The sequence below is a fragment of the Corvus moneduloides genome, chromosome 2 (genome assembly GCF_009650955.1).
Source record: "Corvus moneduloides isolate bCorMon1 chromosome 2, bCorMon1.pri, whole genome shotgun sequence".
NCBI classification, from domain to species: Eukaryota; Metazoa; Chordata; class Aves; order Passeriformes; family Corvidae; genus Corvus; species Corvus moneduloides.
Genome location: NC_045477.1, coordinates 104,823,583 through 104,849,688, shown reverse-complemented (window position 1 = coordinate 104,849,688; position 26,106 = coordinate 104,823,583). Strand labels below are relative to the sequence as shown.

Genomic DNA, 26,106 nt, shown 5'->3' with positions numbered 1-26,106 from the left:
GAAAGGAGATGTGATGAAGCACGTAAAATATCCACCAGAACATTCTGGACATATGTAGCCAGTTGCCCTGCTCCGATGCCAACACTTGTTTGACACTATTTTATATCTACATTTTCTTGTATTGGGTAGTTGTGGTAGGTACTGTAGGGTCTGTGCCACAACACTGCAAATTGTTGATAGCCTGTTCAAGGCAAACTGTTGTCTCTAAATGCCAGGAAAAGTGTGCTATTGATACTGAACACTGAAAATAAAAGCCAGTCTTTAAAACAAACCAATAAAACCACCAAACCCCCAAACTAACCTGTGTGACGGTAACTTGTAGCATTAGACTAAGGAAGCTGATTATTACACACGTTGCCTGAACTATGGAGGCTTTGGCAACTAGTGCCATATGCGTGCCAAACAAATTCCAACTCTTGGGTTTTGTTTCTCTGAAGAGCTGTCTAACTATCACACTTCTAAAGCACTACCATTTATATTATTGGCAACACAAGTCTGCTCACTCAAGAATACCACACATATTTACCAAAGTTATGCAGAATTTCACACGAGCAAGAGGATTCCCTAAATGTTGTTTCAAAAAAATTATATCAGATACCAGCAATTGCTTTTTTAGATAGGTGGGCAGAAGAGGACAACCAGCATATCCTGATGAAATTAATAACTGATCCCTGTTGTTATCGGAAAACAGTACAAAACTCAAAACTTCCAGTAAGAAATAGTCCTTTAACTTGTCCTTATATTTGCAGACTACTTCCATTTTTTTATACTTTAATAAGATTGATGATAATGCCCGTTTTCCAGAAAAAGAAAAACATTTTGCTGATACTACGTATAAACACTTCAGGAAAAAATATTTCCTCTCCTATCTTTCAACGAAAGCATTTTTTAAAATAGACTTATTCATCATTCTGAGACAACATTTAGAAAAGAGCATTTATCCAGTTATCCAAAAGCCTGGTCAAATGATATCATCTCCCTGAATATCATCCCATTCAAGTATTTTTATTACCCATATGGTAACTAAAACCACTGATCTTTATTCCACTTTTTATATGGCAATCTAAATTGCCTTGAGTAATCTGTCTAACAGAGATAATTAAATATGTTTTATTAATACTTGCAAAAGGTTCTAGGGGCGTACAGCAGATTAAGTCTGTTTTGCAAATGTGTTGCTTAGATTTCATATTCTACAGAAAGAAGAAGTAAAGTGTCACTTGACTCACAGGAAAACAGGAATGGGAATGATCTGGTTTGCCACCATCTCCAATTGCTTGCTGTTTTACAATCTATCATATAAACTGTGTCCTATATCCTCCTTCAAATATTTACCAATAATCAGTGTAAATACATTTTGGATTACTCAATCCAGTGCTCTGACGGCAAACTTGGAAATGAACTCCATTGCTCTAATCTTTAAGGGTCTTCCCTCTCGCAATTTGAATATATAGTGCCTTTAGGTTTTTTGCCACAAATTACTTTTTGTTTCAAACATTTCTTGTTTCTTCCTGGTGTTTATTCCCTCTTGATCTAACTTTTGCTGTATTAGACAAATCTATGTGTTCTTGTGTAGATGCTAAAGAGCAGGAGCAGAGGAATTTTCCAGCTGCTGAAGCATTTTGTGAAGTTTTCTTTTCTCATGCTTTAGTTGAGAAACAGAGAAAGACTGTTCTGTAAATAACTCTCTATCTTGCACCTGCACGGTCTTGTTTTGGTTCACTGAAGGAAATATTTTGAAATAGGCGTTGTAGCATTCAGCCAATCACTCTGGGAGGTGTATGGTCAAGCACCCAATAATGTCATTTCTCTATTGCGAACCAAGGTATATAAACGAGGTGATAATTAATTAAATAATTACGTTCATCCTGGACCTGAATTTGTGTCATGATTATCGCCATCCCTGGGGACAACAGTGACATTCTTGTCTCCTCTCATTTTTTCCCTCACCAAAACCATCCTAACAGTAGTTTCTGCATTTGTTACAGTTTGAATCCCCCCTCTCAAACATGTCTAGCTGCAATAAATAATACTTCCCTATCTCTACAACAGCATTTTCCAGTGACATACCCAAATGAAGAAACTTTGATGTCTCCCAGAAAATCAGCTAATAAATCGAGATTCCTCTCCTCAGTCATTTGAACACTTACTTTTAGATCATTGGGAAGATTTTGTTATTAATCCTTAATCACATCTTTGAATTTTACTGTGTTTGCCTGTGTTCTTTACACAGAGGTCCCCCATTTCTCTTTTATATGGAAAAAGAGCCACTGTAAGAACTAACTCGTGCTACACATCCACAAACCTCACTACAGCCCTCTAGTTTCTGCTTTTCAAGAAGTTCTCAATGTTGGTCAGTCCTTTTAACTTTTCCTTACACATTTGTGGCTTTTTTGGTAATGTATTTATGGATGTGGTTATTCAGCTAATTATTCCTCTCTTGTATCAGTTTTCAGGTGCATGCATATCACTGAAAGATTTGAGACTTTATAAACTAGACTATAAATTCAGATGATTTAAAATGTCTTCTTTAAATATGTAACACATTTTTACAATTCTTAGCATCTTCAATAATCCCTGTACAAGTGCAGGAGATGTATGTATGTGTGTATATACACACATACATGTCTCTCATACTCACACACTTCTCTATACCATCATGCTGAATCTTGAAACTGGTACTGGAATAAACCACTCCTGGCTTCTGCTGCCTTTCTCTCCTCTCCCTACAAGGTGTTTTTTTTTTTTTTCCTGAGAATCCCCCTTAGTCTCAAATATATTCACATTTAGCTCTCCAGTAAAAATAATGCTTTTCAGATTTATTGAAAGCAGTAGCCTTTCTATAATGCCACCAATAGACCACTTGCAAGTGCTGTCTTGCAAATCTATCCCAAAATAATTTTAAAGTAGCAAAGTCAGGTGCCAGTAGCAGCTTAGCTGTTGCAGCAGAAAGATCAGTCTGAGTTTTAAACCTGCTGGAGAAGCCAAATAAATTTTCAGATGGTCCATGCTAGCCTTTATGATAGCTAAGAATGTCGGACAATCCAAGGAACTTAAAAGCTCATTAGGGAATAAGACACTGATTGGTCAGTGCAAACATGTAAGTTTTATTCTTCCATGTAGCAGAAGCATTCAGCATTTGTGCTGTATTCTATGAAAATCTAGCCAAACGCTTGACAGAAAATCACTTTCCTATCATTCATATTTACATTAAAATATCATTATGGCTTTCAAACATGGCACAATATTCTAGTCTGGCAACCTGTGGAACACTTAGCTTTTTAATTTGTCACTGAATGGTGGTTATGAAGAAGTTCACATTCAGTTCTCAAGCTTTGACAGAGATTTGGGGAGGAGAGGGTGACAGTAAATCCCTCCTTAGAAGATTCACTTAATCTTTCATGCTTTAGCTTTGCAATGCATAATGAGAATAAAATCAGTGTCTTTCTAGCATCTGCTAATTAAAATCTAACCACCTAGTAAATGAGGAACCCAATTTTATGTGGTAGACTTCCTGTGCTCCTGTAGTATAAAAAAAAAAACAAACCAAACCAAACCAGCCAAATAAAAAACCCCAAAACAAAAACAAACAAAAAACAAAAAAAAAACCCACTCCAAACCCGAACAGAACAATAACAAAAAACTCCAGTGACCAAAACCCAACATTTTTTGAGCAAATTTCCCTGGAGGTTTAGCTGATCAATTCTTTAAATTTGAGCTCAAAGTCAAATAACAGCACCATTAAGCTAACTGCTGCCTGGCTGTTTTAGACTGCTGAATCTTGAGCATGGGCAGTCATGACATCCTTTCTTTCTAAGTCTGTCCTGGATATGCCAGCTCACTCTGCGTACAGCTAGCTGGAAAAGCAGCTTATGGAAAAAAAATCAAGCCATCCAACCAAACTTCCCCCTCCAAGCAGCTCTACACAAAGCCCTGTCCTGTCACTCTCCCTAATGGTGCCCAGGCTTTAGGCCCAGCGCTCAATTGCCTATGCAAGTCACAGAGGCAGGGCTCAGAAACCAGCTCTGCAGCTATTACACATTATGTTCAGGTGATAGGGTTCCTCCTTCAGGAACAGTGTTCCTGAAGGCTCATGCCATGAAAGCAGCTGTTTCTATGATCTGCCCATTAGCTTGCACTTGCATTAATTAATTCTAGTCAGGGAAACTAACAGGACTGTCTCAAATGGAGCTTGAAGATACTGATGTTGGGATTCCTCTGACCAGGCACTGTTCAAAGCCTTTTAGAAACTTCTGGCTAGTCACAGTGTGACAATCTGGGGAACTAAATCTTTTTCAGGAGCTAGCCAAAATTTTGGCCCATTTGAAGGCATTGAAGCCCCTATTTTTTATATGTATATTTTAATTAAAAAGATTCCTGATTGGAAAGTTGCAACTTGTCAGTGTGCAACACCAGCGCTATGCTCTTATGGTTTCCTTCTCAGAGATAGATCATCAGCTCATACTTCCATAGGACACGGTTAAAATGGTGGAACTGCATCTTCATTGGGTGTTGGCAACAGGAATCATGCAACAAAACCCCTAAATGTCATTACTATGAGCTTCCAGAATCAGCCCCTCATGGTCCAACCCAAAATGGTTTTTATCACTATGGCTTTTTGCCAAGTCTCTTCTGTCCAGCTCAACGCACACACTGGATTAAATAAAACCAATAAACACAGCACCAAGAAGAAAACACTGCACAAAAGGGATTATAAGAAGGAACAGAAAAATGAAGTACCTCCTTAGACTGCAGGTAAAACTGTTATTCCCACCTGATCAAGCCCAGGAACTGCATTATCTAATAGAGCACTCCTCAGAAACCATCTCTTTTATCTTTGAAGTTGTTTCTTAAGATACCTCCTCCATATACCCCTGACTTTCTGGTTTTACCTTAAGTTTCATCAATGTTTCAGTACTTCTTCCTTCTACAGTTGCTGGATGTTTATGCCAGGAGCTAACTTTAACATGGGCTTCTGCTTTTTTGAATGGCTAAAGAGTGCCACCATAAACAGACACTCTACACTCATTCCTACAAAATGTGCTCAGTATTCATCTCTTCCTTTAGGAACCTGCTAGTTATGATGACTTTTAGATGTATCTGCTGTATTTATTATGAATTTTTAACAAATGTTTTTCATCCCAAGATGCAAAGAAAAAAAATGCACTTCAACATGCAAGGAAAGACATTCTAACATAAAGCTGACAAAACTGAGCGTCAGACAACTAGGACAATTGAAGCAATGTCTCTTCATAGAAACACAGCTAAAAAACCTGTCTCTTTACACACAGAGACCTAAGCTTACGCTTGAAATGAACAGGGAACCAAAGACATCAAAGACTGTATGGACTCCCATAATCAAAAGCAGACAACAAAATGTTGCTTGACAGGCTAGGTAAATCCTAACTCTGACTGAAGAGGTGCAGTTGTGTGTCTGTCTACAACCTGGTCTCATAAAATGTTTTCCAAGTGTCTTATCTGATGCGCAAGGGTGGGAAGTCCATCCTACCACAAAGAATGAGAACAGCATGATTCCAAGACCAACCTCAAACTAGCAAGCACTAGTGGTGGGAAGCATACACCTTTCATCTCAAGATACTGTGAGCTTAAAATAGTAAAAGAATATTCTGAATGCAGAAGCATTGCAGAGTTTACATCTTCCTAATACTGAATGAAGAGCTACAGGATTAATCATTTGCATATTGGGGGCAGCTCACTTCCACTTCCCACAGCTTGACAGAAAAGCAAATCTCCTATCTAGACAGGCTGGGAGACATGGGATTGTCCAGTCTGGAGAAGAGAAGGCTCTAGGGAGACCTTAGAGCAGCCTTCCAGTACCTAAAGGGGCCCTACAGGAGAGCTGGAGAAAGACATTTTACAAGGGCATTCAATGACAGGACAAGGAGCAGTGGTTTCCATCTGAAAGAGGCTAGATTTAAATTAGCTATTATGAAGAAATTCTTTACTCTGAGGGTGGTGAGGCACTGGAAGGCACAGGTTGCCCAAAGAAGTTGTGGATGCCCCATTGCTGAAAGTTTTCAAGGCCAGGCTAGATCCGGTGTTGAGCAACATGGTCTAGTGAAAGGTGTCCCTGTGCGTGGCAGGTGGCTTGGAACTGAGCGATCTTTAAGGTCCCTTCCAAACCATTCTATTTCCCTAGGAGCCAAACCAAAAGCCAATGTGAGAAAAGAAAAACAAACCAACCCTAAGCAACATCACTGAAAGCTGAAAACTATACATGCCAGCAGATACGCATTTCCAGTTCTTTTCATAAATACACATGAAAAAGCTAGGAATAGAGTCAGAGAGAATCAAAAATATGTCAGGATTGACTAAAACATCATCCTGTGTCTTCGCTGAATATCAGTGTGTCTATCTGCACTACAACTTAAGAATATGTTTCATATTAAAAGTATTACTTGATAGCAGAGCTGCAAATAACTTTCTCTCCTAAGTGAACCTAAGATCACTTAAAAATTAAAAGAAAAATGGTGTTATTATGCTGTTAAATTTTTTAAACTATGGCAAGATTTTTCTATGCTATTTGTATCCTAAATAATATGCCTCTCCAGGTTTTAATTATGAAATGCTAAATAAATCCCATGAGCAAATGCTTATTTGTATCTGTCTGCTAAGTTGCTACTTGTAATTCCAGCTAATTACTTCCCCTGTCAGGAGAATACTGTCTGAAGTTCCAAGATGCCACAGAAGTAGCTCAATCGCCTTCATTTTATGTCTCCCAGTGTTCACTACAGAAAATGTAAATTCATTTGTCTACTGCTGGAAGAGCCAGAAATTTGAAATAATCTCTGCACTGTCAGCAGGTCTTTACTTTATGAGCTTAATCCCTGTTACCATGGAGATATTTAATTGCGCAGCGACACAGTTTGATTGGTTTATTTTAAATTGAAGTTATTCTGTGGAACGGTCCAGGATTCAGCAAACTTCAGATAAATGGCTTTCAAAATATTGCAGTGAGTCATAATGTTGTCAGTGACTAGATTAATTTCAGTTGAACTATTTCTTTACCTGAATCTTATATGTATGTGACAACATACAAATATGAGGATTCTTAGAATTAGATTTGGGAGCCAAGAATTTTGAGTATAATTAGGCAGTATTTTGTTGCAAGAAGGGCAATTAAAAACTAAACGAGAATTAAAATTCAGTAAGCTTTTGGCAGTATCATCTTGTCTTTCTAAAACAAATTATCTTCCTGTTCTACAATATAAATACAGACAAGAACTTTCCACAGGAGGCTTATACTCGATTTTCTTTACAGAATACTGTAAATATATTAATATGAGAGAAATTAATCCAACAGGATAAATTAGGCTTCTTAAGTGCTGGCTTCCATATACCTCAGCATGCAGTTCTTTAGTATATGAATGTCTGCTGGAAAGGTATCATCAATATGGTATTTCCTGGCATGGCATACCACATTAAATAACTCGTTTTAAATTCTGTACATACACCATGATGAACTGGTGAACTTCACCTATGCAGTTTAAACAGCAGCAATATACTGTGCTAACTCTTTTTTTTTTTTTTTTTTTTTTCAGCTCTATAACCCAGCTCCTGCACATTTTTTTCTTCATGTTGTAACTGAAATTCTGGGGGAAGTTTTCACCTAGACTTTGCTGTGAAAGGTCTCAGTTCCATCACCAAGTATCAGACAGCTTTGCCTTTTTTAATTTTTCAAGCTCATGGCCACTAAGGCCCCAGTGCACAGGCTGCAGAAAACACCTTTTAGGTGTTTCTAGGGCTGTATTCCCCTCTTTATTTTTACGTAGCCTGGTTTAACTTCATATGCAGAGTCTCTGAGTTTGCATCATTTGGGATTCCAGCATGTGACCCAAGATAAGACTTAGCTTCTTACAAACCACTACCACTCTTCCAACCACTTGCATGGCTTTTCAGAACCAGAACTTGACACTTTTAATCTCAGTTCTGTAGGGACCACACTGTTTTACGAGAGAGATGCTTGAAAAAGCAGACTCCATCTGGGACTATCAGTCTTGCACAAACTGTTTACAAGAATTAATTTGTTTTACACTCCCAGGAAGGGTATCTTGGTGTACCAAAGCAATGCTTCTACAAAAGCATTTACATGCTGCAATTAATGGATGAGATGCTGTTATTCCAAATGAAACACCTACCTAGAACACTGTGAACTCTAAAAATAGTGAGGATTTAATCTTTGCACCTCTCTGTGTTAATGTACACTGTGATCCTGGGTTAGGGTACCTTGATTTGTTTTCCCTAAACAGGTTCTGCTCCAGAAGTTTCATTCCTTCCTAATCCACCTTCAAACATACAAGAGTAACAGTGTTTAGGATGCAATACTTCTTTGAATTTCATGGTGTCCCCATCCAGTTTGTGTTTGGAGAAAACACAGAGGACTAGCTTGGAAACATCGAATTTGCTGTAGCAGAGGCCCACAGTGTGATTCTCTGTACTCCACTTAGGTGTAATCACCAGGCAACCCAAGGCAAATGACTGAGCAAAACCTTCTTCTCTTCTGGGGAATCTCACCCACATTCACACTCTCTTGTATAACCCCCTCACCTTTCCAGTGTGAGAAATAGTCTTGGTTCAGCCATTGAGGGTTCTGTGTGTGTGCCGAGAGGACTCAAGAACTGCAAGCCAGAAGAGAGGGACAGAGCCATGCTGCTGTGACTAGCTCCTGAGTTACAGCACACTTACCAGGTTAGGTACAGCTGCCTTACAATGCAGTGAACTCTCCATTTTTCCATGCTCTAGTTAAAATAAAACAACCCCACAAACCGTCATCTCCTTGCTATCATTCCCTCCATTATAAAAACTATTTATCCCAGCCAGTATTAACATCACTTTGTCTGTCATATTTATGACTGCGATATTTATGGATAGAGCAACATCTCTTTGTGGAGGAAGGACCATTTTTAAATCATCCTCTCTTTTCAGGAGCTTGAGCTGATTTAGCAATACTTTCTTTTTCACCATACCCAAGTAGTCTCTAGGCAAACCACTGACATAAACAGGTTGCTATATAATTTTCCTTCTTCTCATTTCTAATTATTCAGGTTTGCTTTAAACAGTCACTTGCATTTGTGTATCCCTGCTGCTGCTCATCTCTTCTAGACCCACTCCCCCTTCCACCATATGAACCTGTCCTTGAGTAGGTCAAACCCTTAGCAACAGAAAGCAAATTTGTATGCAGAAAGAAGCAGAGTAGCTCTCTTTCTCTAACAGCACACTATTCATATCAACTGTCTGTATTAGTGACAAGGGAATTAAAAAAAAAAAACAACATAAAAGAGATAGAAAAAAATCAAGAATCGCCATACCAATCAGACCTGTTGTCCTCCTGGTCCAGTATTCTTTCTCTGACAGCACTCAGTACACCCGCTTCAGAGGAAGGTGCAAGAAACCTTGTAATTATAGAATAACCTGATTAATACAGGAAGTTTCGTCCTAGCCCTAGGCAGTCAGCAGCTGACTCACCCGCTTGTCTGAAACATAAGATTTTATATCTGCTCTAATTTTTTTTTAATCCTATGTAATTTAATAGTGAAAGTCTTATTACAAATGTACTTTTCAAATGTACATTTGAATCCTATGAAGCATTTTAGGCTTTACTGTAACCTGTAGCTGAGAGTTCTATTTGCTAATTATATAGGTTGTACTATTTTTATCACTGTTAAACTGCCTGCCATTCAATCTCATTGGATGTCCCTTTTAGGGACTCAGGAATAAGTGGGCCAGAGAGTGTGATTCCTCTGCCTCTTTTCCCCTTGGCATCTCACCTGGGAGCAGAGATGCCCGAGGATGCGCGCGGCAGTCAGCCTTTGGCTGCAGGCACTAAACCGGCGCACGGGCTGCCTCCGCTCACAGCCCTCACCCCAAGTAAAGGCACCTTGCACAAGTGGCAAGTGCCCTCATGAATGAAGCAGCAGCAGCTGGGCTGCTCATATTTTTGTGAGTACCACATAAATCCCCTGTGAATACAGTCAACATTGTTTCTGTACTTAGAGATGAAAGAATGCAATGTGCTCAATAAAGTGCTATATAACATCATAGCTACAGGGCAGAAGGTGGCTCCTTTGACTTCAAACTTTCATTATGGCCTGATGTACTATGGTAGCTTTAAGGTAAAATAACAGCAGCCTTTTCAAAACCCGGAAAGATGAACAACACCATAACAACAATCATGGCTTTCATTAGAATTACTTATATCCGTTGATGGTTTTCAGAACCTTCCAACAGAGCAAACACTTATGGAACACATGTACAAGAAGGTTGGGGTAGGCTAAACATAACAAAAGAAAAGAATAATTTTTAAAAATGCTGAATGGTCTGATCATCTTCTGTGCTTATTTATTTTGAAGTAAACTGATTAGCAGGCTGTGAGCCTCAGTTTTGCATCTGGTATAAATTAGTGGTCCTTAATAAGCAGGATGCTTGATTGATATGCTATTAATATCATCAATGATTGTGTTGTGCCATTCCACATTGCTGGCCAGCTATGAAAACCGGGTGTACAAGGAGGAGCACACAGGCCAGACAGGAGGCATGCAACAGGCACAGAGGTGAACTTTCAGAAAACACAACTGAGTTCCCTCTTCTAAGCACAGCAGGCCCTGAAAAAATAAGATGAAGACTACTAAAGAAAATGTAGGTAAGTATTTGAGTATTGAAGAATATCATAACACATTTTATTGCAAAGAAATACTGTACCATGTATGCTTCGAGAAGCTGTGAGCTACACTAGTTATCAAAGGACAGAAACATGTTACCTCTATTTTCTGTACAGGGCAAAAGCTGATATTTAAGAATTTCATGTTTCAGGAATAGCATAGCTACTAAGCCAAACAAGGACAACCTAAAAATAATGATTTCACAAGCCAAAAATCATGGAGCTGGTATTATATGCAGGATAACATACCTTAGAGAAAAGAATTAAGCTTGCCAGATGCACCTGGAAGAAGTCTAGAATAATTTTTTTTACTAAATACAAAAGCACTACTAAAAAATAAGGTGTCCAAGATATCCAAATATGATGTGATCTAGAATCATTTAGGTTGGAAAAGACCTCCAAGTCCAACATTTGACCAATTACCACCTTTGTCAACTAGACCATAGCACTAAGTGCCACATAGAGTCATTTCTTGAACACCTCCAGGGATGGTGACTCCACCTGGGCAGTCTATTCCAATGTTTAACAACCCTATCCACAGAGAAATTCTTCCTGATGACCAGCCTGAATGTCCCCTAGTGCAGCTTGAGGCTGTGTCCTCTCGTTCTGTCACTAGTTGCTTGGGAGAAGGGGCCGACCCTCTTTGTGCTATAACTTTCTTTCAGGTAGTTAAGAAGAGCAGTAATGTCTCCCCAGACTCCTTTTCTCCAGGCTCCCTCAGCAGCTCCTCATATGATTCAGCTCTCTAGACCCTTCACCAGATCTGTTGCCCTTCTCTGGACACGCTCCAGCACTTCAGTGTCTTTCTTGAAGTGAGGAGCCCAGAACTGAACCCTGAGAGGTGTGCCCTCACCAGTGCTGAATACAGCGGGACAATCACTTCCCTGGTCCTGTTGGTCACACTATTTCTGATCCAAGCCAGAATGCTGTTGGCCTTCTTGGCCACCTGGGCATACACTGGCTCACGTTCAACCTACTGTCAACCAACACCCTCAGGTCCTTTTCCACTGGCCTGCTTTCCAACCACTCTCCCTATGCCTGTAGCACTACAGGGGGTGTTATGACTGAAGTGCAGGAGCCAGCAACTTAGACTTGTTCAACTGTCCCTGTCTGACCATCCAGGAGTCACTGTCACATTCACACCACCTAAACCAGGACCGAGGCCCCTTCACAGCTACACACCCCACACTCACAGTCAGACCAGGTCTTCTTACCAGCTCAGCCCCTAGTTTCCCATAGCAGAGTGTCATAGGTCTCTGTGCTTAGAATAATTTAATCATGGTGCAATAACAAAATAACAGCTCAAGCTGGACGCCTCCAAGGATGGACTCAGAAAAAAAGAAACCTTTTATACACTTACAGTCTAAGCACAGGGAGTCTGGGATCTTCAGCTCCTGCTGTGTCTCTGAGTGTCCAGTCACCTGGCTGGGCCACAGGTCCCTGTGCCCTTTGTTATGCAAAGAGTAAGCAGTGCATGGCCTCCTGCCTGTAGCGCCAGCTCCCACCCCACAGAGCTCAACCTGCAGCTCACACTGCAGCTGCACACCGAGCTACCTGCACTGAGTCTATTCCTCTACAGAACCTCACGTCGTTGGCCTCAGCCCATTGATCCAGCCTGTCCAGATTCCTCTGCAGAGTCTTCCAACCCTCCAGCAGATCAACACTCCCAGCCCACTTAGTGTCATCTGTGAACTTACTGATCCCCTCATCCTGAACATCAATAAAGATATTAAACAGGACTGGCTCCAGTACTGAGCTCTGAGGAACCTCACTAGTGACTGGCCTCCAACTGGATGTGATACCATTCACTACTACTCTCTGGGCTCAGCCATCCAACCAGTTTTTAATCCAGTCAAGAGTGCACCTGTCCAAGATGTGGGCTGCCAGCTTTTCCATGAGAATCTCACAGCAGACAATATCAAAGACTTTGCTGAAGTCCAAGTAGCCTACATCATCAGAGTTTCCCTCATCCACTAGATGGGTCACCTGGTAATTTCAACTGCTCTAGCAACCTCGTCATATTAACATAAACAAGATTTAGAAAGACTTCTGACTAGTAGTTCTCTCCCAGCTCTGCTGTGCACTCTGGAGACTGACCTGTGGTTTCAAGCCAAGCAGTAATAATGCTGCAGGCTTTGATATCTGGGTGTGCTTCCTTTAATTTCTTGCCTGGATCCCAACTGTTTGCTCAGTTTGTTCCAGACTGGAGTACAGAAGCAAGCTAATATGCACAAGTACAGATGGTCAGGGTCCATGGAGTCAAACAGAGAGAAAACCAAAGTGGAAACACAGGCAGACCCCATCATCCTCTCCCAGGCAATAGCAATAGCAAGTAAGCACAACCAATAAAAATAATAAAGCAAAATAAACACAACCAATAGCACCTCTTGCAAACAAGGGTACGGCAATCAGCTGACCTAACAGACCCCTCTATCTTCAAGAGTCTACTAACTAACTACACTTTAGTGGAACCAGTGTTGCTTTAAGTCCACATGAGAAGGGCTACACTTCCTTTCAGCTAATTTTATTTGGCATTCTCTGGTCTTTATTTGAATGACAGAAACCAGATCCATGAAATAACCGAAGTACCTCATTCCTTTGGAATTAAACACCAATAGGAATCAAAAAAGTATGACTTTTGAAGGCAGCAAATGTTACTTCAACTTGCACCTTCAAGTGCAGTTGCAGGGCAGCTTAAGACAAGACAACTCTGTTGCAACCCTATTCTCAAATCAGTCAGATATTTCAGTGTGGCAGCAACGCTGCTCGTCACCTGGTATTAGCTGTGATCTGAGCAGGAGGCTGGACAGCCTGACCTTCAGAGGATTCTTCCATACTAAACTATTCTGCAACTTCATCAGACCATGCAAGGGATTGGCTCAGAGCAAAACTGACATAAAATTTATTGCTTTCTCCATAGGATTGACTTTTTACTAGCTTTTGCCAGTTTATTTCCTTCTATCAACTTCCCTCCAGATCTGACAAGAAACAAGATTTCCACAAGGGAAAGGACAAAAATGTAGAGGTCCAAAAATCAGTAAGATCACAGCAGTGGCAAAAATAAGGAGCTGAAATTGCCATGAGGCTAAACCTTTTGTACATAAAATCAGCCAAAAGCTTCTGCTCCACATACTATCTCCCTGAAATGCTATATTCACACCAAAACCATTTTTATTGTGTCATGCTTTTATTTAAATTAACGTTACAGAATTTCTCATAATCATATACTACACAGCATTTATTATTTATATAATAAATGCAAATTAAACATGTAGGACTTTAAAGTGGCTACATATACTGTATTCAAATTATTTCATATTGAAATTCCAGCTTAATACAGCTTGTGGAGTAGAGAAACATGCTGGAAGAATGCTAGATGATTGCCATCCTCCCATACTGAAATGTATTACTTATCTCATAATGCTATTTCAAGTAAAAGGGGCAAGTTAAAAGGGAATGGGTGACGTTCTAAAACTTTAATTTACCATAGCCTAAACTTAAAAAATATCTTTTAGAGGTTTGCAAAATGACCCTGGTTGTGCCATCTGTACAGAAGAGATAATGAATTGATAGCAACATCTGAAAATATTTTGATAAGAGATTCTTCTCACACTTTTACAAAGGCACTGCCTGGCAATGGAAGCTGCCCCTGATTAGCTCATGTCATAAGGGCTTTCAGAGATTTGAAAGAAATCAAATTTGCTTCAGCAGAAAGAATAAACATCTCTTCCCATTCATGCCTTAAAGCATTTGCACCAACACTATATAATTACATTTCATTTCACCAGAAGATTCTCCTGGATTCTCTATTCCTCCCACAATTTCAAAATTACAATAAGTCTGCTTGCAGTTGAATGGATATGTACATATGGCACAAAGTAAATTATTTAACTAAAAAGCAGTTAATGTCGCTGTGAATTATGTTACTTCCTCATACAGAACTCATGCATTCATTTCATTGTGATAATACCTGGTTTATACATCTTTAATCAAAACCAAGCAAAGTATTTGAATTGCTTTTTCTCCTTCAGTGTGATGCAATTTGTTAATCTGCATGGCTATAAAAGGCCTTAGAGACAATAAGAAATGCTATCTCGCTGATCTCTCTCCTGTCTTTATTGGCATAACTGTCAAAAATCATCTCACTATATCGTTCCTAAAATCTAGGTGTGAAAAATGAAGGAAGGAAAATTAAATTCTGTTTTTATTTATGTAGTCTCATTATTTGCAAAAGCAGTTGTTTTGAAAGCCAGAGAGAGCTTCTCTGCCAAATAACAGTCACTGTAAGGACAGATACTATATACAGCTCCACAGAGGAATCACTGGCAAGTCACTGGTTCTATCTAGTCTTTGGTCATTCTTCTAAGACCAAGATATATGTCACAGAACTACCCAGTCACATCGTAGCAGCCATCTGGGCTGATGTTCCCTGGTAATGGTGGGTGGCTGGTGACCCGGTGCAGCACCATGTGGTTCCAAATGGTTCCCTGGCTTTATTCTGTTTCCAAAAGTACTGGCTTTTAATGCATTCCTGGGGAGTGTCATTTCACGTAAGACGCATTACTAGTCTGGAAGCACATCTGTGCACATGCTACAGCCAATGCTGTTGCTGCAAAACATTTGATACAGGAATAGGTACTGTAAACCATGCAATGTGTAGGTATGTATCAGTGTTCAACTTGCACTTGAAACTGCTCAGAGATTCACATGGGTTGGAAAGCCTGGCACAAAACATCAAAGGCTTCTACACGTCAGCTTCTTCAGAGGCCTCATGCTCATTACCCCTCAGAGCAGACTATTTTTTCCCAAGTAGTCTGCTATCCACATGCAGGGAAAAACGGACAGAAGACCAGAGCCCAAAAGAGAATAAAAACAAGTACCTTGTAAGAGCATGAGAAAACAAACCCAAAACAACCACTCCAACAACAAGACAACTACAGGCCTAATATTACTTAAGGCATAATTTGGCACTCCATTATCGATTTTTTTTCCTAGATGCAGTTTTCTCAATTTAAGAGAGGGATGTGGCACTTTAAGGTACTAAAAGCCATTCCAAAAAATAAACAAAATAATCATTAGCTACAGAGGGTTAGTAAACATTCCCAAACTGCAAAATTAGTGAGTACTAAGGCACTGCATTTTGTAAGTTACAACTGTTGACAGGTACACAAGTGCAGCATCCCATTATGTGACCAGTGAGAAAAGAGATATCAAATGTAGTGCCTGTCCTCAGAATCAGGATATTAATCCTTCAAATGAATCTCATACACACAGAGAAGAACATACCAACAGTCTACAGAAAATAGGAATGAGATGTGCAGGTCTCTTCACTAACCTGAGTAACAGAAACAACAGTCTCAGATCTGCACAGTACTTTGGAGGCTCACCTATACTTCTTCACAAGCCTAATTAACTCAGGCAGAAAACCTATGCTAATACAGTTATATTGTGCCTGGCATTCAGCTTCACATTGTCCATCTTTCAGACATCCAAAGCATGACAAATACTTGTTGAAGGAAGAAACGGACATTTCAAAGTCAGCTTCTGAGCCCTCATTAACCCAGAAAATTTGTTCCAATTTGGACAGGTCTGAAATTGCTCTAAATCTTGAAAGCCTTCAGGTCACCAGGCTGCTACAAATCTTGCTTTGGCTCCAAAAGCAAATGACTCCTAGGAAGCCAAGGCACACCCCCTGGACAAAAGGGCTAGGAAAGCAAAGCACAGTAACAGGGATCTTCACTCTTATGCTTTACATTTTTTTTTTTTGCAGTTGAAGGATCTTGAGAAAATTAAGGACTTTTAACAGTCAATTAAAAATAAGCTTGATCCTTCTACTCTGTGTTAAAAGAATTCTAATTCTCATCCATGACTTTTTCAAGTACCTCCAAGTTTCTAAATAGGTTGATAGAGACAAAAATGAAATAATAATTTTAAAAAAAACTTCACAAGAACAGAATCAAAATGCTAACCTTAAAAATGAAATGTAAGCTAAAGCAATGAATGCCAAGCAGCCAATGGTTCTGCTAACTCACTACCATCACTCCTTTTTAGTGAAGAAGTTCCAAAGCTGTCTAAGAGTACATTTGCTAGAATGGCAAAATGTATTTTATCCAAGCCATCTCAGTGATTTTAAAGAATAATTATGCACAGTTTCCAATGGGAAAAGCCAATTATGTTTATGATTTAGCATACACATTGACATTTATTTTCAACCCAGAGCTAAAAAAAATGTGGAAAAGCTAAGAATTAGTATATTAACTATACAGGATCAAAACATACACTTTCTCATTACCAGTATAATTATTAGACAAACCAAAAGACCTCACATGGCAGAGATGGAGGAGCGTTGGAAGTCTCAGTCAGAACTGACCTCCTGCCTCGTTCTTTAAACATGGCATCTTTATTTTTTACTTATCTTTTGTTAATGACCTTACTTGTAATTCTTCAAAGAATTACAGGTCCTTATATTATCAGCATTCTCTTGAGCAAATGAAGTAACCAAGTACCAAAGCCAAGTGCAGTAAAGCACAGTCTGAGCTATTCCTGTGCCATAAACCAAACCGGTGAACATTAATTGTGTAGGGCTGAAGCAAGAGTTAGGATTCTAAGGTAATAGAGTTGAGAGAAGGGCTGCAGCACTGTGCCACACACTGCACAGCTCACTCTGCCCACTTACCTGATGAAGTAGTCTCTTCCATCTCTGTTTGCCGTCATCTCCCATCCATAAGGTGTCCCCTGGTTCAAGCTCCAGGTCCCTGAAGGGTGAGGCCAGCCTGAAGACTTACTCTTGTGGCTGCAGTTTTGGGAAATGTGGAGAGGAAGAGACAGAAAAAAAAAAAAAGTTATTTCTCTTTCGTACTTCACATGATTCACTTGACATCCAAATACTTTCACAGTTGTGAAATACAGAGTCAAAACGCAGGCAGGGGAACACAGGTCGGCAGATCTATTTACATTTATAGTATTCTTTCAATCAGTAGAGAGATACATACACTGTCATTTCTAACAGTCTGAATTCAAACCTTTGGTTGGTGAATTTGTCATTCCCCATCAGTCCCACATACACAATACTAATTTTCAGTAGTTTTTAATAAAAGGGATGGGGAGCATTTTCATTCATCACCATTCCTTGTTCAAATGCCAGCTCTCAGTACAGTTTTAGCAAAAAAAAAAGTATCCATCAAACCAAACCACCCACTCCATCACGGCAGATCACACACACAGTGCAACACCTGGCACCAGGAGGGGCATCAACATTCTCACTGCTAGGAAACCATGTTTTGTTTCTTGTGCTGGAATGAAGGAAGGCCATGACACTGCTGCATAACACACTAAATTGAATATGTAAATCTTGTTGCACTTGATCATTATCCATTAAGCTCTTCCACTAAATAACCTTTAAAAGCCTGCAGCATCTCTGAGCCCACACACTGTTACATCCCACTGCTCCAGCACTCTCTGCTAGTATTCCCTCTCCCAAAAAAGGGCCCAGCAGCACTCCCAAGTGACAGTGTTTTTCCACTAATCTGAAATATTTTGTGAGGTGTTTTCTACTGACTCCACACAAAAAAAGATTCAGCCAGCAAGAATCCACCATAGTTTCCCACAGGAATCCCCAACATTTGCACAGATGCTTTCCCCCTCACCTGAAGGGATTAAGCTAGATGTTACTGCACATTCCCACTTTCTCCCGTGGGACTTAAGAGGTTCAGAAGACAGCAAACAGGTCTTTTAGCAGAATTAATCAGCCACTAATATCTATGTACAATCTGAAAATGGGAAAGAGCAGGAAGAGGAGGCAAGGCAACCAACAAAGCTAAAGACCAGCTAAGAGCATGTGACAGGCAAATAGGAATGAGACCCAACACTGAATACAATCTGAAATTTTGACATGCAAACCAAATCCACACAAAATAAGAGCATGTTTTGAATTAGTTGTCTTCTCTGCCTCTGTCTTTTCTTCACCCATCAAATAGATTACAGCTTAGTTCTATTTGCTAGATTTATTTAAGTTCAAATTGTAGCAAGGAACTTACTACCTCTTGCCACAGATAGACACGTAAGAGCTTCTTTCCTTTAGAGAAACAGAGCACAATGTAACCTGACAAACTCTCCTGAAGGAACAGAATTGGTCTCCACAGACAACTCAACAATTCATTGTAAATTGCTAAATTCAACAAAGTTATGCATAGTTCATCTTTCCCAAAGGAGGAATGTATCATTAAAAACAAACTAGCTGCTTTGCCCTCCCCCTTTATTTCAAGGATTAATCACAACTGAGAAAAAATTTGGTGCTTGAAAATATAATTTACATGTGAAGTAGAGCATTACAACAGAGTGCTAGGTATCATTTGGTTTACCAATTACATTAAGTACTCTATCTTCAAGGAGTAGAAAAACATTTCTGTTAGCATATTCAAACACTGGTATTTGCCATAAGGCACAGCTTAAGTCTGATATTGAAAATGCTAGAACTCTTAAAAAATTAGAGTTCTTCAAGGCTAATCAAACACATAAATTTCAGATATGCTACCCCAGATAAATGTAACTAGCCCATTTCTGATCCAATGAATTGATTAAAAAACAGTAATTCAAGGAATAAATCCAAAATACTTTCAACACTCTCTCATGCAGTTTCTTGCTAAGCTGCGCATAAACATTCTTTTTTCTCCATATGCTTGAAAGACAAAGAAAGGGTCCCTTCTTTTAGACAGGAGCCATTTCACAATGTGAGAATGTCAGCTTAACTACATCTACAGACTTCAAATTACACTTCAGAGTATTTGGAATCTTAACCACTGCAGTTAACTAAATACACCTAGAACATAACCTTTTTTATCAAGACGATATAAATGGATACCCATCCATTTAACACTTTTGAATTTAATTAGACGTGTTTCACAAACCCTGTGCTATAGTTTCACCATCTGTTAAATTGATACAGTGACATTTAAATTCCCAAGTAAAGCATATCAAACTATCAGATAATTTGTAGGAGCATAGGACAGTGATGATCAATATTCTAACTCTCTGCATTCAAATTAAGGGCTCATCTTTGTATGGATTACAGCATTATTGGATTTTAAGGTAAATCCAATTCCCTTGAAAGTTTTCTTTGAGCCCTTAAAACATTAATGGTGTCAGAACCATATAACACATGATGGGCAATAACTGTCCTAGTTAACTATGTCTACATCTGATCTACTCCTCCAGACTTTCTTATAATTAGTGGGATACAAATTAGCACTTGAGACACTGTATGCACCTACATTACATGTGTGCAAATTCACAGTGACTTCACAGGGAAAAAGAAATACGTAATTTTTCCTATAGCTATTGGGTAATTCAATAATAAACACATCGTAACAATAAAGCAAGGTCTTTATACTCAGGTGACTAGGATTCCCAGCTGCCTGTACAGTCTGAAAAAAGGACCAAGTGAACTGCATTTTTCTACACCTTCCTTCACTTGTTGAATATCATTTGGCTTGTCTGCAAGGATTCTGTTCAATGGCACACTACGAAAGGCAAAAGATGGCAAAGAGGAGATAAGCGCCAGAAAGATCATAAAAGGCTCTGGAGGAAATGATAAGCAAGTCAGGCATTTCACTTGGGGGAAGAACAATGCCATCTTGGTTGTCTTTAAGTCAAGAGGATGCCTTAGTGGTGAGGAAGATCATCAGGCCCTTGGAGATCCCTGTCCAAATCCTGCCGCCATCTGGGTGATTTCAGATAAATCCCTCAGATCATTGATCACCATTTGCCAGCTCCTTCCTGCACAGGCAAAGGAGGGGCACACTAAGACTGCCTAGATTCATGGAAGACTTGCACACATACAAAGACCAAAAATAAAATGCACCTTCTACTTCAGCAAGCCTGCCTGCAGAGGCAGCACTGGCACTGCTGTTACTCACTGCATGCTGTCCATCACCTTCGCTGCTTGCTCACAGCAACGGGACTGGCTGTTGGAGAGCCTTTTGGAGCACAGCTCTTAGTGCCAAATTTCGCTGTGAAAGCTAGGCCAGCATCATGCCAGCAGAGGTCTGAAAACAAGGCAGATTAGCTAAAATATCCCCTCAACCTGCTTTTGACATTCTTGTTGCAGAAGTATAAAACCTTATCTCTCCGAATTGCTTCACATTGAACAATCAGTTCACTGAATCACCGACGTGGTGATTACTGAAGTGGTGTTTAAGGAATCAATGTGCCCTATGAAGTGACATTCTGATGGATAAGGCAATAGCTCTGCCACAGCAAACACCTTCAGGTCAGCCTTTTTTCTGTCCTGGGCTTGAGGAATGACCTGAAACATGAGATCGTATGTAAAGCCTCCCACACTGTACCAGTGGTATGCTCTTCATGTGATATGCAGAGCATACTCAGCATAAAGCATGCATTAACAAGAAGTGCAAATTTGCAGTATTATCCCCTTCTTTATTAAAGAGCAAAACTAGAATAGTTTGAATTTTTAAAGCATACTATTAAAGCCTAATGTCCAGAGCAGTTCAGATAGTGTTAATGATGAAAGCAGAGAGCAACACCATTTCTTCTTTCAAAGGTGGAAAAAAATGTTTAAATAGGTTGAAAAATTCAATTAAAAAAAAAAAAAAAAAGCATCTACAGAGTCAACCAATAAGCATATAATATTGCCCAAAACTTATTTTTTTAACCAGCAATTGGAGATTCCTGTCAATAGGTCATTGCTACAGAAATCTTGACAGACTTTTTAACTGTGCCACCTCTATAGCCCAAGCCTGTAAATTTTGTTATAAATGCAGTGCTTCCCTGAACCAATAGAAATTAAACTCTCAGGCTATAATTTTAAAACAGCATAAAATGACACAAAAGCAGTATTCCCATTCTCCCAGCATCTTCTGCTTCACATCACAGTTGCTTCTGTGTCAATGAAAGTAAACTTAAGGTTCATCTTAAAATTAGAAGCTATTTTTTTTTCCATTCAGATTCATCTCTGTTTACTCCATGGCCTCACATATGGCCGCAAGGAAGCAAAAAAGAATGGTAGAACAAAAACTGCATTCTTCAGATAGCTCACAGGCAAAGACAAAACAGAAAGTACTCAATTAAACAGAATGTCCCAATTGTATTTAGCATATTTAATGCCTAATGGGGCACAACACTCAGTACACAGGATTAGTGTTCCTACCTTCCCCAAAGATGGAGACCAAGTTTATGTTCAGCCTCCAGGAACAAATAACACTATTCCTTAGGAATATTGCACACGGAGTTGGGAGTCTGTCCTATCTCTAGGGTAGCCTTTAATGCCTTGCCCAGGAATCCCAGCTTGCACTCTGCTGGCAGATTTAAAACAGTAATAAAAACTAGTAGCAACTCTGAAAATATCCAGGTCTCTTTTTTTTTTTTTTTTTTTTTACCCTATAATTTGAAGAAGACAGAAACCTGGTTAGTCTTGGCCATAGTCACCTTCATTCCTACTTGCATTCCTCTCCTGGGTGGGAAGGGAAGAATTTATTTATGGGTTTGTTTTTTAGTAGGTCTCATTTCATGATTATCACTTTCCTTGACTGGCACTGGTATAAAAAAGGTATCTATCTGTATTCTCATAGCTGCCTGCCACTTTCTGTTTGCTGCCCTCTCACACTTGTAGTGGTGAACAATGTCTCCCTTTCCACCCTCACCATGCCACTTGTAATTCAGTAGATCTCTAACATATTCCACCATCATCTCCAACAATCTCCACAGCAGGCTAAGGAGTCCTGACCTATACAGCTATTTAACATAAAAGGTTTTCACAGGCTTGATCATTCTTGTTGTCTTTCTTTCTCCAAAATCCCTCCAGTTCTATGCCTTTGTTGAGACAGGAGTTTGAGCAACCACTCAGGTTACAACTTACAGTGATGGGTTCTGCCTCTTTGGCAGAAATACAGAAGGTACCTCGAGATGGAGTTGAACACCATCTCTGGGTCAGGGGTCTTAGTGAAGGGATAGAGGTTCACCTTTATGCTAAAGAATGACCTCTGAATCAGCCAGATTTCTACAGCTATTGACGAGCTCTCCACTAGGTATAATTTGGAGCTTTAGCACTGCACCCTGTATATACATGAAAAATTTGAATTTCAAGCATACAAATCTGGAGATGAATTCTTTATCACTCTCAGAACAACCTCTTACAACAAATAGTAGCCCTTATTTTTAAACTGCTGCGTAATGTAATAAAACAATTTTTATAATCGTATTATTTATTCCCTATTCTGTAGCCCCTTCCAAAACACCTAGAATCACCAAAACAAGCACAAACACTTTCCAAGCTCCCAGCACCGTTAAAGTGAGAAATTTTACACTACATTTATCAAATGAACTCACTTACTATAAAATCTTTAGAATTTTGGGCTAGATACCATCTATCAACTTGTTATCATTTGCTTTTGTGATCTGATGTCTAAGATTACTTGAAAACTTTTCTAGTTGGGGCATGTCTTCCAAAATGTTCCCATCAAAGCAGCTCCCCTTGAAAACTCCCCCTCAACACAACTACAAAACCAAAAAAAAACACCTTAGCTTTGTTTTTCTATACTTTATTTTCTTCCAGTGTTGCTTTTAGTTAATGAATATCTGTTAGCTCACAGGCTATCAAAAACTGAAATTATCCACAGAGTTTCTGACAAAAATCTTCATAATTGTGTAAAATCTCTGTGTGTGGAACCATATGGAGCCCTATGACTTTCCTAAATATAAATAATTTGAAATATTAATATTCTATGCATGCTTTCTCTTTAGATATTAGTAACTTTTTAAGCATCTACCTTGGATTTCCTCAGCTGGATTAAAATAATGGGAGGATTATATTCTAATCTTCTTTTATACCAATCCCTTGAACTGCTGCAACTGTGGTGGACGGCTAAAGTTACAAACACTTATTATGGGGATTCACATTATAATGCAGTGTTTACCATTTGGATATTTAATGTCCAGGAATCATCTTGTTTAACATCTTGATGTTTCTCACAGTACTTCCTCATGTACAGGAATTATTTTTTCCTCAGAGCACTATCTGCAGGGGCATCAGTGACTCACACAAGGCCGACCATATCATACAAGCAACTCAGCACTGCGAATGGACTAACAGCGTTGATATGCTGGCTTCCTTTATGCTACCACATGGAGAAAAAAGGTCTGAATTTTGAGTCTTACCATGTAGCCTGGCTTCATTTCAACTCTCCATTGGTCCAAAAGCCAATTCTCTGCTTCCCACGTGCCAATACATATGTCAATCCCTCTCCCATCCATCATAAAAGAAAGACATCGTGAACAAAAGCCACACTGCACTCCCAGAGTGGCTTACGAAGAACACACAGCTCCAAAGCACAGAGGTAATTCTAGCCACAGCAATCCCAATGAGGTACTGAGAGGAACTCCAGAGATAAAACAGTTTGTATTATTAGTTTTTAAAAGTAAGAACACCGCACCTGAATTGTCTGCAGGGCATGTCTATCTGCAAATAGGTAACATTATTGTGACACAAGTGGAGTTCAGTAACTGTCTCTCTATGATATTTAATCTTTCACTGCCTCAGGAATGAAACCCTTCTTTCTCAATCCAGTTCTCACCCTCTCCTGTCCCAGAAGACAACTGCAATAATTTTACCTCCATCCTACCACTTAAAAAACGAGAAACGAAAGTTTTAAAAAATCTGTAGAGATGCTATCAAAATCAATCATCATACCCTGCTATTGAAACTCTCCTGAGGGGCACGCAGACATGATGGACAATAGTTCCTGGATGCAAGATCAAGGACACTGAAAGACTTCTTGTCTTTGTAGAGATGAGTCCTATAAACCCCCAGAGAAGTAGTCCTACCAGAAACACAAAAGAAGAAAATTAACTGCCCCAGACACCCTCTGCTGTACTAAAAAACTTAATTCATACTGGGTCTCTTATTACTAAATCATGTACGTACAGAAGGGAACCCTCATGACTTCAGATATCCTTCATCTTCTACACCCCACATGCTTTCAAATCTTTTGATGGGTAAGAAAGCAAAAGTGTTTTAGCCCTCATCTAAATGTGTGCTATTTTTGAACTTGTGTGTGATTTGATGAGTATCATCCCACAAATGAGTTTAGAGTTTCAAGCTTGTAATTAACCAAACACTAACAGTAGAATCATTGTCCAAGACTGTTTTTCTTATTTAATCATAAGAAAAAAATGCTAGAAAAATATTTTTGCCCTTTGACACCCACAGCCATGCTCTGGCCAAAGGCAGAATAACATTACTGTACTCTTCAGGCTTGTCTGGAATTTTCTCCCTGCATCATCAGGCAAATGCAAATGCTTTTCAGAAAATAAAGGTATTCACCTTCCTTGTATCTTGTGTTAGTTTTTTCTATTTTTCTAGTAAGGTCTATGAATGAAGCCAGGCTGCCTTGCACCAGCTGTTCAGAAACTGTCTCCAGTTCAAAGTTTTTCTTTCTTAGGCATTAACTACTCCCCAAACTCTGGCTGAAGCAAAAAAATCCAAACTATTTTACTCCTGTCCCCACCTTCCACCACAGATGCCCTGAATTATTCACGATTTCACCAAGTGCCACTCATTCTTACTCCAAATAGACAACGATGCTAAGGGCTTCACTCAACCTTTAAATCCTTTGAGGGAGCAGAAAAAACCTCATGTACAACTCAAAAATTCATATTGAACTCCTCTATGGCAATTCACAGTTGTAGAGGAGCTACATTTCTAGAAAAACCTGTCAGACTGTTTTTATCATAGATTTCATTAGCTTCCATCTCCCCAATGCCTAAATGGCAGCTTATGCCTAGGTTGAGAAGACACTCCAATGAATTATGAATTCCTCCTCCACAAGTCATTGCTCCTGCTGCCAGTCATGAGACGACAAGGATCCATACCGTGTAGCTGATCTGAAGGGTAATGGATCCCTTTTACCAGGGATTCCATGGCTGCCATGGGAACACTCCGCAGCAGCTCTCCTGCCACACAAGCAGCAAATACAGCATCAGGTGCCCATCACTTCATCAGGGAAAAAAAAGAAGGCAGTTCCACATGGCCAGAAGAGTCTATTCATGGACTATATGAGCCACTCAAGGGCTCCAAACACTTTGGCATTCATTCCAGACTCCTGTGTGTATCACAGGCAGGACAGAGCAATGAAGAAAAAACCACAGACTGTTCGAAATGTGCTCTCTCACATCTCACTACACAAGGAATGGTTCCTCTCAGTCTGAAACCACAACATGATTTTACCTCCTAACAAGCTCTGTTCTAATGGTCTATGTGCAGAACATTTTTCACCAAGTATCTTCCAAAATCGCATCTTTGTTTTCCTCTCTCGTCTCCACCTGATGTGTGCAAAGACACATGTAACCAAACAGAGCAGTGAAGAAGTACCTATACAACATGTTTTTTGCCTTCAGTTAGATAGAAAGCTCCTCAGCAC

At 39.5% G+C, this 26,106-nt stretch overlaps 1 protein-coding gene across 5 annotated transcripts in view; it reads right to left on the bottom strand.

The window, feature by feature from the left end:
* The window catches only part of FRMPD4 (FERM and PDZ domain containing 4), a 342,726-nt gene that overhangs the window by 98,356 nt on the left and 218,264 nt on the right, over window positions 1-26,106 (bottom strand). For 4 of the 5 annotated variants that reach the window (XM_032100645.1, XM_032100641.1, XM_032100643.1 and 1 more), the window contains exons 2-3: window positions 17,352-17,468; window positions 9,327-9,410 (exon numbers count right to left, since the gene is read on the bottom strand). In XM_032100645.1, coding sequence (XP_031956536.1) covers window positions 9,327-9,410; window positions 17,352-17,468 — 201 coding nt within the window. The remainder of the gene's footprint in view (window positions 1-9,326; window positions 9,411-17,351; window positions 17,469-26,106) is intronic. The other variant, XM_032100644.1, reaches the window with a different exon arrangement.